At 37.6% G+C, this 13,707-nt stretch overlaps 3 protein-coding genes across 8 annotated transcripts; 2 read left to right on the top strand and 1 right to left on the bottom strand.

Moving 5' to 3' along the window:
• Positions 1 to 533: 533 nt before the first annotated feature.
• LOC142553430 (asparagine synthetase [glutamine-hydrolyzing]) lies at positions 534 to 5,571 on the top strand. 4 transcript variants are annotated; one of them, XM_075663666.1, is made up of 14 exons: positions 534 to 636; positions 786 to 918; positions 2,151 to 2,289; positions 2,513 to 2,608; positions 2,739 to 2,880; positions 2,989 to 3,179; positions 3,271 to 3,432; positions 3,510 to 3,590; positions 3,687 to 3,908; positions 3,996 to 4,130; positions 4,200 to 4,286; positions 4,381 to 4,467; positions 4,766 to 4,873; positions 4,970 to 5,571. In XM_075663666.1, exons 2-14 carry the CDS (start codon positions 839 to 841, stop codon positions 5,213 to 5,215), a joined length of 1,776 nt encoding a protein of 591 aa, XP_075519781.1. In that variant the 5' UTR covers positions 534 to 636; positions 786 to 838; the 3' UTR covers positions 5,216 to 5,571. The 4 variants fall into 4 exon arrangements, with proteins under 4 accessions (XP_075519781.1, XP_075519780.1, XP_075519779.1 ...); XM_075663665.1 differs by having other exon boundaries at positions 575 to 918; positions 4,970 to 5,173; positions 5,216 to 5,571; XM_075663664.1 differs by having other exon boundaries at positions 575 to 918.
• A 275-nt stretch (positions 5,572 to 5,846) lies between these two features.
• On the top strand, positions 5,847 to 8,795 carry LOC142553429 (acyl-coenzyme A thioesterase 2, chloroplastic-like). Of its 3 annotated transcripts, XM_075663662.1 has the most exons (6): positions 5,860 to 6,000; positions 6,098 to 6,570; positions 6,865 to 7,042; positions 7,494 to 7,957; positions 8,097 to 8,225; positions 8,476 to 8,795. In XM_075663662.1, the coding sequence occupies exons 2-6, from the start codon at positions 6,184 to 6,186 to the stop codon at positions 8,620 to 8,622; spliced, it is 1,305 nt and encodes a 434-aa protein (XP_075519777.1). In that variant the 5' UTR covers positions 5,860 to 6,000; positions 6,098 to 6,183; the 3' UTR covers positions 8,623 to 8,795. The 3 variants fall into 3 exon arrangements, with proteins under 3 accessions (XP_075519778.1, XP_075519776.1, XP_075519777.1); XM_075663663.1 differs by having other exon boundaries at positions 5,847 to 6,570; positions 8,487 to 8,795; XM_075663661.1 differs by having other exon boundaries at positions 5,849 to 6,570.
• A 642-nt stretch (positions 8,796 to 9,437) lies between these two features.
• Positions 9,438 to 13,579, bottom strand: LOC142553428 (uncharacterized). Its single transcript, XM_075663660.1, has 2 exons — positions 12,933 to 13,579; positions 9,438 to 10,898 (listed from the first exon to the last, which is right to left on the bottom strand). Exons 1-2 carry the CDS (start codon positions 13,172 to 13,174, stop codon positions 9,581 to 9,583), a joined length of 1,560 nt encoding a protein of 519 aa, XP_075519775.1. The 5' UTR covers positions 13,175 to 13,579; the 3' UTR covers positions 9,438 to 9,580.
• Positions 13,580 to 13,707: the final 128 nt, after the last annotated feature.

Genomic DNA, 13,707 nt, shown 5'->3' with positions numbered 1-13,707 from the left:
ATATTATCCGGTTATAGATTATCAAAAAATAATAATTACTCAAATACGTGAGTTATATGTTTGACATACATACTCTACATGAAAAATATATAGACAAATCACTCGATGGGTAGCAAAAACTCGATAAAACGTACCCGAAAACAAAAGGGCATAGTTCATTCTTTGTGCCAAGTGAAATACATAACATCCCAAGGAATGCAAATGATGAAATAAAAGGTGACGCAAAAGATTTCATTTGATGATGATAATATCATCCAAAACATATTTTTAAAAAATTTAAAATATGGATTGGGGAACCTCATCCATTCCCCCGTGGATGGCATGTGACCACAAATAATACAGTGAATATTTTAAATCAATCGATTGTTTTTTTTTAGAAAAAAACTTATCAAAGTTGGGTGCCACACGTGAAAATGTTGTTGGACAATGTATAATAAATGGATAACGTTAGATCAGCAGCGTCGCCGCATAAAGAGAAAATTAATTAAGAAAATTGGCGAGGAAGAGTCGCCGCATGGGGGGTCATTTTCTGCCACCCCCCCACTTTTGGCTATAAATAAGCCATTGCAAGCGGTGCATTCAACACAAACAAGCATTTCAAAACGAGATCAGAGACCGATTCAAAGATTATTTTTTGTGTTTTTTTTTTTTTTTGCGTACGTCTCTCACATCTTCTTAGGATCACAGTGTCTTGTGCTTCCCTCCCTCAAATCACGACTTTTGAGTTTCTATTTGCTTCTGTTTTCCGTTTTGTAACTGTTTAATTATATTATTGGAATTTGCAGTTTTGTTTCTTTGGAATAAGATATTGTGATTTTCCAGCCTGGAAGTAGTGATCATGTGTGGGATACTAGCAGTTTTGGGTTGTTCCGATGACTGTCAAGCCAAGAGGGTTCGGGTCCTCGAGCTTTCACGCAGGTTATTTCCTTTGATTTTTGGTTTGTTTTACTCAGTTTTTTGTGTGCATTTGCTTTTTCCTCAATTATTTAATAGGCATAAGGATCTAGGAACGTAAAAATTTTCGATTTTTGCAACGAGTGTAAGTGAAAATAACGAGTTTACAAATGGATAATCCAGATGATATATTCTATTCCGACCCTCTTGTGATGCTGAACCCAAGACCCTTTTTTGTTAGAAAGCTACTTACTTTGAATGGACAGTGGGACTGATGAATTATTTTATTCTACCAAGTTTATTTTCATGCATGAAAATTTTTACTCCATACCAAGTTGAAAAAGTCTGGTTTTGGTTTCTCGTTCTCCTTAAAATATATATTTTTATAATAATAATGATCCTTTTTTTCCCTCTTCCGTAATAATGCATTTTGGAGTCCGTCTTAAATCTTCTGTGTGATGCAGTTGCAATTTTGGCCTTATCTATTTATTTGCTCATTGATCCAAAAATTTTGATGTCATTGCCTGTTTTTATAATTATATATTTTAATAAAATATCGGTTTTAATGCAAAATATTTGTTATTTAACGTATATAACTTAATGGATAGAGTATCTATTTAATGAGATTGTATGCTCATTCATTATTTAAATATAAATTAAATTAATTATAAAAAACTGTACAAGCAAACACACAACGTAACTTTGATAAAAAAATCACTAGCATGTAATATATTAGTCTCCTTATCTTTGTTTATTTCTAATAGTTTCACTCATCTTTCCTGCATAAGATTGTGCCACCCATCCGACACACCATAAATATTAAAATTGTAATTTTTTTTAAAAATATGTAAACAAATTCCAATTTTGATCCAACGAACGACCAAAATCAATGGCCAATAGACAAATTTATTCGACAAAAATGGCAATTCTACAATTTTTTTGTTCCTAGCAGTTTACGAAAATTTTAAATTCAAATCAAAGAAATCGTCGTCTATTTACGAGTCATTTTGTGTGTGTGTTTCTCTCTATGTATATACATATAGTTATCTAGTCGAAAAGTCTGGGCTCGAGGCGCCAATTCTTGGGTCCATCTCTACGTATGTGTTATTTATTTATGAATAAGAGATGTATTTGTTATTGGAACTAAAAATCTAAACTGGAATGAAGTATTTGACATTTGTTGGTTTTTACTGTGGGTGCAAATTCTAGTTAGATTGCATAAATTGAATAGTAGCTGATATCTAGTTGTTGGATAGATTGAAGCACAGGGGACCTGATTGGAGTGGACTTTATCAGCATGGAGACTGCTATTTGTCCCACCAAAGGCTAGCAATTGTGGATCCAGCCTCTGGCGACCAACCCCTCTTCAATGAAGATGGCAAGATTGTAGTCACGGCAAGTTTTTTGGTCTCGGAAAAAGTTATATTTGCAATGGTTTTGGTGGTTATTTTTTTGGGGAAATTTTGGATATTGACTCAGAATCTTTTTTTTTTGTCTTGAATAGAATTGATAGAAATAATAATAATATAAGTTCTGAAAGATATCCTTACGTTGTCATGATTCAGAGGAGGTGTGGATTGAAAACTATTCACTCTTGATATATTACTCCTGAATTCAGGTAAATGGAGAAATCTACAACCATGAGGCATTGCGTAAGAATTTGCCTAATCACAAGTTCCGAACTGGAAGTGATTGCGATGTTATAGCTCATCTAGTGAGTGTTTCATTTTTGTCGGACAAATGCCTGTGGAGGCAGAGAAATTTGTGTTTGTTATTTCTTGATGTTAATCTGTTTAAGTGACTTAACAATGAAATGGGCTATCTTTTTTTGTTTTAAAAATCAGTATGAAGAGCATGGAGAGAATTTTGTGGATATGCTGGATGGAATGTTCTCATTTGTGTTGCTCGATACTCGGGATAACAGCTTTCTTGCTGCCCGTGACGCCATTGGGATCACTTCCTTGTATATCGGCTGGGGACTTGAAGGTAGTGTTTCTGAGTAATCTATGACCTTTTTTTTATTCATGGCGAATGAAATTTTTAATTCCATAAACAGTGGTGTTGGGATATTTTAACCTCAAGTTATTGATATAGGTTCGGTTTGGATATCATCGGAGCTGAAAGGGTTGAATGATGAATGTGAGCATTTTGAAGTTTTCCCTCCGGGGCACTTGTATTCGAGCAAGATGGCCGGTCTTCGAAGATGGTACAATCCTCCATGGTTCTCCGAGGCCATTCCTTCAACCCCATATGAACCTTTAGACCTGAGGCGTGCTTTTGAAAAAGTGAGGCTGTTTGCAAATTTATGCAAGACTAATTCGGTAAATAAAAAAGATGTTATAGGTTTGTTTATTTTTTTGCTGAAAAATCATTCAGGCCGTTATTAAGAGGCTAATGACTGATGTTCCATTTGGAGTTCTTTTATCGGGAGGACTTGATTCATCATTAGTTGCTGCTGTTACTGCTCGTCACTTGACGGGCACGAAAGCTGCTAAACATTGGGGAGTGCAGCTGCATTCTTTCTGTGTTGGCCTTGAGGTCAGTCACCATCATCCCGAAAATTTAGAGTTTATCATTTTTCTCAACACGAAAGATTTTTATCTTTTCTTGTTTAGGGGTCACCTGATCTGAAAGCTGCAAGAGAAGTTGCTGATTATTTGGGTACTGTTCACCATGAATTTCATTTCACAGTTCAGGTTTGCCTTTTTGAGCCTACATGGGATTTTCGTTTGATTTTTGTCTGAATTTTATTCGTGTTCTTGAGACAACTAATCTTTTATGCTATGTTGCAGGATGGTATCGATGCGATTGAGGATGTGATATATCATATTGAAACATATGATGTAACTACAATTCGAGCTAGCACTCCCATGTTCCTTATGTCACGTAAGATCAAATCACTTGGAGTGAAAATGGTCTTATCAGGTGAAGGCTCGGATGAGATTTTTGGTGGTTATTTATACTTCCATAAGGCGCCTAACAAGGATGAATTCCATCGTGAAACTTGCCGCAAGGTATAAAATGTGAAATGATCTACCATTTCTAAAAAGACTGAAGAACCTTGATGATGTCAAATTTATTTAAGCTTTACATAAATACAGATTAAGGCCCTTCACCAATATGATTGTTTGCGAGCAAATAAGGCAACTTCTGCTTGGGGTTTAGAGGCGCGAGTTCCATTTTTAGACAAGGAATTTGTGAATGCTGCAATGAACATTGACCCTGAGTGGAAAATGGTAAGGCTCATATTCCCAGTTTTCATTATAAACTTTTGTATTATCAAATTAATTTCCATATTTTCTCTGTCTCAGATCAAACCAGAGCAAAAACGTATTGAGAAGTGGATTTTAAGGAAGGCCTTCGACGATGTGGAGCGCCCTTATCTTCCAAAGGTATTTAAGATTGATCCGCTCATATGCTTGCATGTAGATAAATATTTATAATTTGAAAAAGGTCTCCCAAATTTTTCTGGTTGGATTCTTGCAGCATATTCTCTACAGGCAAAAGGAACAATTTAGCGATGGTGTGGGCTATAGTTGGATTGATGGACTCAAAGCTCATGCTGAACACCATGTATGTATTGTATAACTTTCACTAAATGGCTGAATCTCAACTCTTCTGTATTCTCATTCTTTGCGACGACTAATTTTTTGGTAAACATATTTAGGCAGCAAGATCTGTCGAACCTGTGGCTAAAATTTACACAAATTTGAAGAGCAACTAAATTAGTATTTTAACTTCTGCCTACATCCGATCATGATTTTTTTTTTTGAAAAATTGATATTTTTTCTTCTTTTTACTCCTCAGCCTGTTGTATCGGGCATTTCTGCAATACAAAATGATAAATGGATTCGGTACGTTCTCTTAACAGGTCAATGACAGGATGATGCTCAATGCTGCGCATATCTTTCCCCATAATACTCCAATCACAAAGGAGGCCTACTATTACAGAATGATATTCGACAGATTCTTCCCACAGGTATGGTTTGTTTCAGATGCGCGAATGAATCCGTGCCTACTTCTTGGCTTAGAAAAGGGCGATATCATGATACATCACCATTATTTTCCAATGCAGAAGTCGGCCAGCCTCACTGTCCCAGGTGGTGCCAGTGTGGCGTGCAGCACTGCTACTGCTGTGGCATGGGACGAATCTTGGTCCAAAAACCTTGACCCATCAGGCAGGGCTGCCATTGGTGTGCATAATTCGCCCTACGAGAAACGTGCAACCATTGTCGCTAACGGGAAGTTGACAACTAAAGTCACCGAGCCTGTGGCACGAGTGATGGGGACTACTGCACCAGGGCTAACCATTCGGGGCTAGCTGCAAGGGACTACTGCACCAGGGCTAACCATTGGGGGCTAGCACGCAGCTGCTCGCTGATTAAGCAGTTTGGTCTATAAGTCTGAAATATTATCAGCAGCAGTATCTATTTTAATTGCTGCTGTATTTGGGCTGTGTATAATATATATTAACTTAAATAAAATTTTTGCTGGTGGTATATAGTAAATGAATTTAGACACCAGCTTCTGTAGAACATCTGTTGTTTTCTAGCTCGACTTTGTTATTCAAGCAGCTCCTTTAACCAAGAAACTGTATTGGCCTCTGTTTCGTTCGCACTATATTGTCCATATTTTGTATCCAAATATGTCATCAAGATAAAATTTGTTGTCAAACCATGAATCTGTGTGTGTTGCAAAATACGATCAAAATATTACACTTGGTCCAACCCATGCAAAATCTTCAAAATTCCATTTCCTTTTTAGTAGAATAACTGATTTCAAAACAAGCGATATTTAATATAAAATAAAATTGAAAATAAAACAATCTTTGCTACTTTTTCTGTCCAATTGAATGACGTATTTTTCTAGGTTTTAACCTTTTTATTCTAAGCATATTTATAATATAAAAAAGCACACAACGGTGAGGGAATGTTGCAGTTTTGTCAGAATCAAAGCATATTTATATTATAATATAAAAAAGCACAACGGTTAGGGAATTTTGCAGTTTTGTCAGAATCAAAGTAGGAGTTGATCATGTAATAATGCCGCTGAGCTCGCTTTCTCCGAAGCCGGCCACGCCCTTAACTAATCTGTGAAAATCTCGTCGTTCTCCCTCTTCCGCTTCCAATTTCTCACTTTCTGGTGTTTTTCTCTGGATTGTTGCTACCCACTTGAGTAATTTTCCCGAGTATCCTTATTTCAGTCTGAAATTTCATCAAGAATCAGTATTCAAGAATCACCATTCATTTTCCTTGTTCAGGTAATATTCTCAGTTCTATTTTCAATTCAATGGAGTCCAATCCCACTTCCCCAAATCTAATTCCAATTTATTCCAATTTTACTTCACCATTTGAGTACTCTCCCGAGAAATGTGAATCCAAATCTTCAATAAGGAAGCCTTTTAGTTTGTGGCCTGGAATGTACCACTCACCTGTCACAACTACCCTTTGGGAAACAAGGTCTAAGATCTTTGAAAGGCTTCTTGATCCTCCGCTTGATGCTCCCCCACAGAGTGAATTGCTCACAAAAAAACCATCACAGAGCAGAATGACTATTCTGTACAATTTCTCTAGTGATTATACGCTGAGAGAGCAATATAGGGATCCTTGGAATGAAGTCAGAATTGGGAAGTTGCTTGAAGATCTTGATGCTCTTGCAGGAACCATATCTGTCAAGGTAAAATGCTTTCAAGATAGCTTTTTTCTTTCAGTGTGTTTATATTCGATGTTTGTACTCAGCCTTGCATCTGGATGGTGTATACATTTTGTATTGCTGTAGCTTTTAACATCGATTTGTTTCAGGCCTCTAATTTTCTCAGATAGCCAGATTTATCCCTTCGCCCTTTGCTGTATTTGATTGGACTATACAAATCATGATAGGAATAACCTTGTTTGTGAGAAGGGTGCTAGGTTGGAGTAGAAAAAACGTTCTTTGTTTTGTAATTTTTCATTTCTTCCTTGTGTGATATAGCACTGTTCAGATGATGATAGCACTACGAGACCGCTCTATCTGGTGACTGCTTCTGTTGACAAAATGGTGCTAAAGAAGCCAATTTTTGTTGACGTTGATCTGAATTTATCTGGTGCTGTAATTTGGGTTGGCCGGTCTTCAATTGAGATTCAGCTCGATGTGACTCAGCCTGCCACCGGTACTTTCTTCTCTAGCCAATACCAGTTTTGTCTTCAAATTATTCCCTTGATTCTATTATCCACATCTGCCTGACTTGGAAGTTGAAACGGGCCGAGCAGCAATCACTGTCCTGTTGTCCGTATGGTTGTGTATGTGAGTTGACTATCAAAATATTGTGCTTGGGCTGTTTTGCTATGAAAAATATTTGTCACACCACTAACACCTGAGTGTAGCTTTTCGTATTAATGACAAATGTTTGGTCTTAAAATTGATATCAAATTGCACATTGATTAAAATAGGTCGTTTTGGTCGTGATTTAAAATTTTTGAGTAATAGGGACAAATACTCGATCTTACGGAATGTCTAGTCGACCCAAAAGAGAGGATAAAGCTAAAATCTTGAAGTTCTGCCAAAGTTAAATTAATTAAGATAGATCTTTAACTAAAAGAAGTTATTCTTCACTGTGATAGCTGAAGACACCGATTCAGTTGCCTTGACCGCGAACTTTATTTTTGTGGCTCGTGATTATAAGACGGGTAAAGCTGCTCCTGTGAATCGACTAGCACCAGAAACAGAACAAGAGAAGTTGCTCTATGAGGCTGCAGAACTAAGAAGCAAACTGAGAAAAAATAAGTTAAATGGTGATAAAAAAGTTAGTGAAAATGGAGAGGTGAACAGATTCAAAGCATTACTAGCTGAGGGACGCATCTTCTGTGACATGCCAGCCTTGGCAGACAGAGACTGCATTCTTCTTAGAGATACTCGCCTCGAGAACTCTTTAATTTGTCAGCCACAGCAAAGAAACATTCATGGTAGGATCTTTGGAGGGTTTCTGATGCTCCGAGCATTCGAATTAGCTTTTTCAACATGCTATGTGTTTGCTGGAGTGATGCCATCCTTTATGGAAGTTGATCATGTTGATTTTTTGAAACCGGTACGAGTATATGTTTATATCTTATTTGATTTTTTACAGATAGTAAAATTCAGTAACATTTAAAGAAGTAATTTGTCATGCCAAATGCTACAATAGTCGTTCAATGGCTAATCAATTGTCATTTTGATGAACAATACAGGTGGATGTCGGAGACTTCTTACGTTTCAAATCATGTGTATTGTACACAGAATTCCAGGATTCGGATCGGCCCCTAATCCACGTAGAAGTTGTCGCTCATGTTACGAGGCCTGAATTCAGGTCTAGTGAGGTATCTCTCTTACACTAAATACGGAAAACAAATATTTTCTAAATTTTGATCTCGTTTAACGACCATCTGTGCATGCATGCGTATACGAGACACGCGCGTTATATTCAAATATGACTTAGATGTACAAAAAAGAGGTGGCTGGTCTCTTAATAATATCAAAAATGAGTTAAAAATATATTCATTGGTTGCTAATATGCTTCATTTGAATTCTTATCGATTAATTGATATGCTTCGTACTTTTGATAAATAGGTGTCTAACAGGTTTTACTTCACATTCACCGTTCGTCCAGAGGCGAAGGCAATGATGAATAATGGTCATAGGATTCGAAAGGTGGTTCCGGCGACAGAGGAGGAGGCACACAGAATCGCCGAGCGTGTGGACGCTGATTTTTTGTAGCCGTTCCAACAGATGAACCTCATTGCAAATTTAGAGTACAGGTTCAACATAAATTTGATGAAAGGAGAAAATATGATTTTTATATCTAATCTTATTGTTGAAAAACAAAGTACATATCTGAATATGAACATCAACCACTCTTGAAAGAATCGAATTCCCCCGGTCATTTTGGTGTGTTGGATAAATCATTGTTATTTTTGTATGAGTGAAAATAAACTTAACTTATATATATATTCAATATTTTAAAATTTCAGCAACTAAAGGTGTGAGATAACGATCACATACTGCTCTAGACTCCCGCGATTAATCACATTGTGAAATGTAGTATAGAATATTGGGCAGGATATGAGTTCTGGGATTCATTTCCCTTCTACTTGCAACAAGCTATAAATTTTGAAATTTTGCATCGTGAAAGAAATTTCTGTCCCAGTGCTAAATGAAACATAACCCCGTGCTATTTGAAATGGGTCAGATCAAATGAATCTCTCCGTTCTAAAGCTCGTCATGCATAATTAAAATCTCTTCATTCTCTCATTCAGGGCTTCCCCTGTGGATCGATGTTCACTCCCCTGAAAAATTTGTTTAAATTATCCTAAATTCATATTCAATCTCCACCAAACATGTTTGTCACATACACGATCCATCCTTGTGTGATAACTTATTCACGTACCATTTGACTACTTGAAAAGACCATCACAAACAGTTCAACAAGAAAGCCAATTCTGGACCGAAAACTTCAACCTCTGTGACTTCACATTCAATCATGTTTATGGACAAGTGTTTCTCTACTACCATTGGCGATAACATTTCCCATTTCAGAGAAGCTCATTGTGCAATTTTCTTATTGATCAAGAAGATGTAATTAATTACATGTATATGGTAGAGGCGAGCTGGAGGTATGTGCAGTCCATATATATTTCATCATATATAAAGAAAAGTTATAATGTACCATTAGCTGTTAGAACAACCACCGTGGAGACGAATGGACTGCACTTTGCCTTGGCCTGTTTTGTTGCTCCAAATTGTTCCGCTTCTTCATTATTGAAGAAACCGTCGGACTAAAGTAGTCGTTGCTTCTCTGAGAAGTTGTCACTTGAGAATAAACATGCCTTCCTTGCATAAAGCTTCTGTGCCTTTCCAGCATTGCCCCACAGGCAACTAAATTTTTCGGCATTGGCCCCCATCGGTTGTAGTTGACACAACTTTGGCTCCTCCCTACTTGATAAAACATTCCCTCTCTAGGACTGGTATAGTTACGGCTTTCAGCCGTTTCGGCAGAGTACATGGTCGTTTCTCCTTCACTACTGTATTCACGCGGTGCTTCTAGTATCTCAATGGGCGAAGAACTTGATTGGATATCAATATGGGCAGCCCCGTTGACTGACCCTGTTGATTCAGCGTCTACCATGGGGCTGGATGGTCCTACATCATGAAGCCGTTGTCCTTCGGGTGGTAGCTGAGATGAGTTTTTGGCATAATTTTGATCACAGTTGGCCAGCACTTTTCTTGATGGTTGAGGTGAGAGTGAAGCTTTAACAGTTCTAGGTGGAAAATTGATGTCCAAAAGCTGAATCTGAGTGACATCCTTTTTCTTCACTGGGAACGAAGTTAGCACTGGGGACTCGTAAATAGCCGGAGTTGGAATCCCCTGGATATGAGTTGCAACTTGTGGGTCACCAGTCAAAGTCGAGGATGTTGGTGTCCCCATGTTTTCACCTTCAGTTGCCTTAAAAACTCGTCGCATTGTGAATGATGCACAAGAATGCTCACTTTTCTGACCAGTAGACATCAACCGTATCAAAGGTAACTTAGGTTTGTTAAGTTCGTCGAAGTTACCTTCCCAGTGCTGGTTTAACCAATCACAGATGATCGGGATAGGGATACCAAATTGCATGGGCACATCTTTCTTCCATGATGAAGTTGAAGAAGTTGACGTAGAAGAGGATTTAGTGTTTGGTGATGTTGCAAGCTTCATAGGATCACAAACCATGAAAGCGAGATTTCCATGAATATCAAAACCAGCAGAGCCCGCACTCCAAGTCACTCCATCGGTTGACAGCTTTATCAGATTGTCTGTAGCTATAACCACCTTGCCTTCACCCACAGCCAACTCCTGTTTCTCCGTATATCCTAAAAGATAAACCATGCTTCCAAGTTCCAAATTTGACTTTGAACAAGTTTTCAAGTAGTGAGGCTGTGCTTGTGCATTCGACTCTCCATCTAGGGCATCAAGCCCTACAATTGTCAGATCAAGAACAGAGCTCGTAATAAAGAATCTGGAAAAATTAAAAAAAAAATTAGGACATGCATCGGATGAGTTTATGCTCCTTTTTTAACAAAAAAAATATCACATCCAATCACACATTGAGAAGACAGGGAAATTCACTTCCGTGTGACTAGCCCCTAGAAAATCATGATTTATATCACAAGATTGTCAATCAAGGTAAAAAATAATCCAAGGAGCTGTTCCTCGACTTACAGTTCCAAAAAATCAATTAAAACCGTGTCCTGAGACCTTCCAAATACACAGAATCCGACGTACCCTTTGGAGCCAAAAAAGGAATTGGAGTAAAATATGATGTTTACTGGTGAACAGGCCATTATAGAGTATAAATGGCACCGTATGATCTTGTTTGCCAATTCCACAAGGGGGAAAGTGAAGCTAGTGACTTGGTTGAAAGCTAGAGGCCATTCTTAGACATGAAAGTCCCAGGATTCATCCTCCCCAGTTCCCACCACAACTAATCATTAATGATATAAAATACTTCACACCAACTGTTACTTTGAATAATATTTGAAGTTTTGTCGTGATATAATATACAAGCTGTTACATGATTCCTAATTTTCCATATGTTAAAAGACAGCCTTAGATGCATAGGTAACGATTCAATGCTGAATAGGCTAATGCTGGGAAAAAAAATCCCCGTTGTTTTCATCATGCACTGATTTTTTATTTTAAAACACAAGAATTTCGACAGTCAATTGTAAGTTAAAAAAGTATCACGTTTATGAGAGATGCAACTATGCGTGTCAGGCACAAAATAGAAATTCCAGCAGTAATTTCAGTTTGGGTTGTACATCCAAATCTAAGTGGTTAATGATCAAAAGTTCAAAGCAAGTCATTGATGAAGCTTCATCTCTCTCAACCACCAATAAAGAAATATATGTTGTTGTGGTGGTAACATAGGACAACCATAACCAACAAGAAATGAACGAAGGCTAGCCAATCACCTTCCTAGTGAGATTCGCCCAATTTCTACTTAAGGATGGTGGATCCAAGAGTGGACACCTCTCTGGTTGATATAATTCAAAATTTGTTGAAATTTCAACTTACCTGGGAGAACAATGTTTCTTTCTCCATAGAAAACTTTTCGTAACATTTAGAATACACCTCTTAGACCTGTTATACCTCAAGATTCAGGGTGGGATGATTAAGAGACCATGGGTTATAGCAATATCAGCAACTGTAACAAGCCTAGAACACATGGTGAGAGACATAGCACAACCATACGTGTTATTGGGTCTAGGACTCTAGGCCCCCAATTTCCAGAGCCACGTTAGAATTTAGGTTCCGCCTAACTCGAAAAGCCAGATCAGAGACCTACAAAGGGTGAAGCTTTTCCAGCATCTACCTCCTCGTTTCTAAGACTTGTACCAACATGCTTTTGCTATCACAATCATCCATTTCATAAATTTTTTTTACATAAAGTTACCCTGGAACAGATTAGTTAACTTCATGTGTCTTTTTTTGGTATTTTAAGTTGAAAAAAGGAAATTTACGTGTTTGGTACACCTGTATCACACACTCACGAATCTAATCAAGTTCAAACATCTTATGAACCAACTTTATCGCAGTGACAGTGACAATGAAAATGATAGCAGGCTACATCGGAGAACTGAATATCAATTAACTCGACAGTTAACTGGTGAGTCCATTATCAGTACATTTCCCATTAAAAAAAAGGCGTTCTTCCCACTTAAAATTGACATACTTTTTCGCCAATAATAACTGTTGAATTCACCGCGATAATAATTTAAGCAACTATCTTCATTCAAACCTAAAAAGGCAAATTCTACCAGATCCAAAATCAACTCCAGGCTTCCAACAATTGACACAACACAAAAAGCTCATTTACCCATCAAAATTTAGTGATTCTTGAAACTTCCCCAGATTTCATCAACCATCTCTCGGCAAACCTCAAACAACATAAATCCCTCACAAAGCACACATAGAGCACATGCATTCATCTCTAGCTCAACACAGACCCAAAGCCCAAAAAGAAGGAACGAAAACGACATTCTAAACTGACCTATGAGGAAAAAGGCTAGGGGCAAATCCATTCTGGAGCCTAATGTCGGCGGTCGCCGCAGCGGCGACGGAGGGGAGATTAGCGTGGGTGGTGAGAAGCAGATTCCGGTGGATCAAGAATCCGGTGCCTCCTCCGTGGATTCTTGCCATTGCCATCGCCTTGCCGGAGAAAATAGCTGCCTTCATTCTCTCCGACTTGCCACCTCCGCTGCAGAAACACCAGGAATCCCCCAAAACCCTCATTCTGTCTTATATTCCGCAGATTTTAGGAGATGATACAGGTCAAAATTGTTAGATCCAAAACGTGGATTTGGAAATGGAAGCTCATTTCCAGTAAACTTTTCTCTCACCTTGAAAATGTACTTAGCAGTAAGCCATAACTAAATAATATAGCTGGGAAAGAAAACATCTTTATCCTTCAAAAAACCCAAAAAAAAAAAAAAAACTTAATAAAAAAGATCTTTATACATAAGCAGAAGCACTCCCACCGATCCTCTGACACTCCACAGGTTTTCCTCAGTAATTTCGATGTCAACAAAAATAAAGATTGAATCTTTAATTCAAAACAATTGTTTTAGCCATTATTCTGCACATATATTATACATACATATATAATGTCATTTTAATCTAGCATGAATATTATTTTCTAAATACCTATTTATATTCAAATTAAAAAATAAATTGTATGATTTTGAAGGAAACTGGACAAAAGGGTGCGAATGGGCATGGCCCCATTTTCTATGCATCCAAGTGTATGATTATAATGATTGGAGTTA

This window comes from Primulina tabacum, chromosome 8 (assembly GCF_025594145.1).
Source record: "Primulina tabacum isolate GXHZ01 chromosome 8, ASM2559414v2, whole genome shotgun sequence".
Taxonomy (NCBI): Eukaryota; Viridiplantae; Streptophyta; class Magnoliopsida; order Lamiales; family Gesneriaceae; genus Primulina; species Primulina tabacum.
The sequence above is the reverse complement of the archived record's forward strand: the minus strand, read 5'-3'. Positions and strand labels throughout refer to the sequence as shown.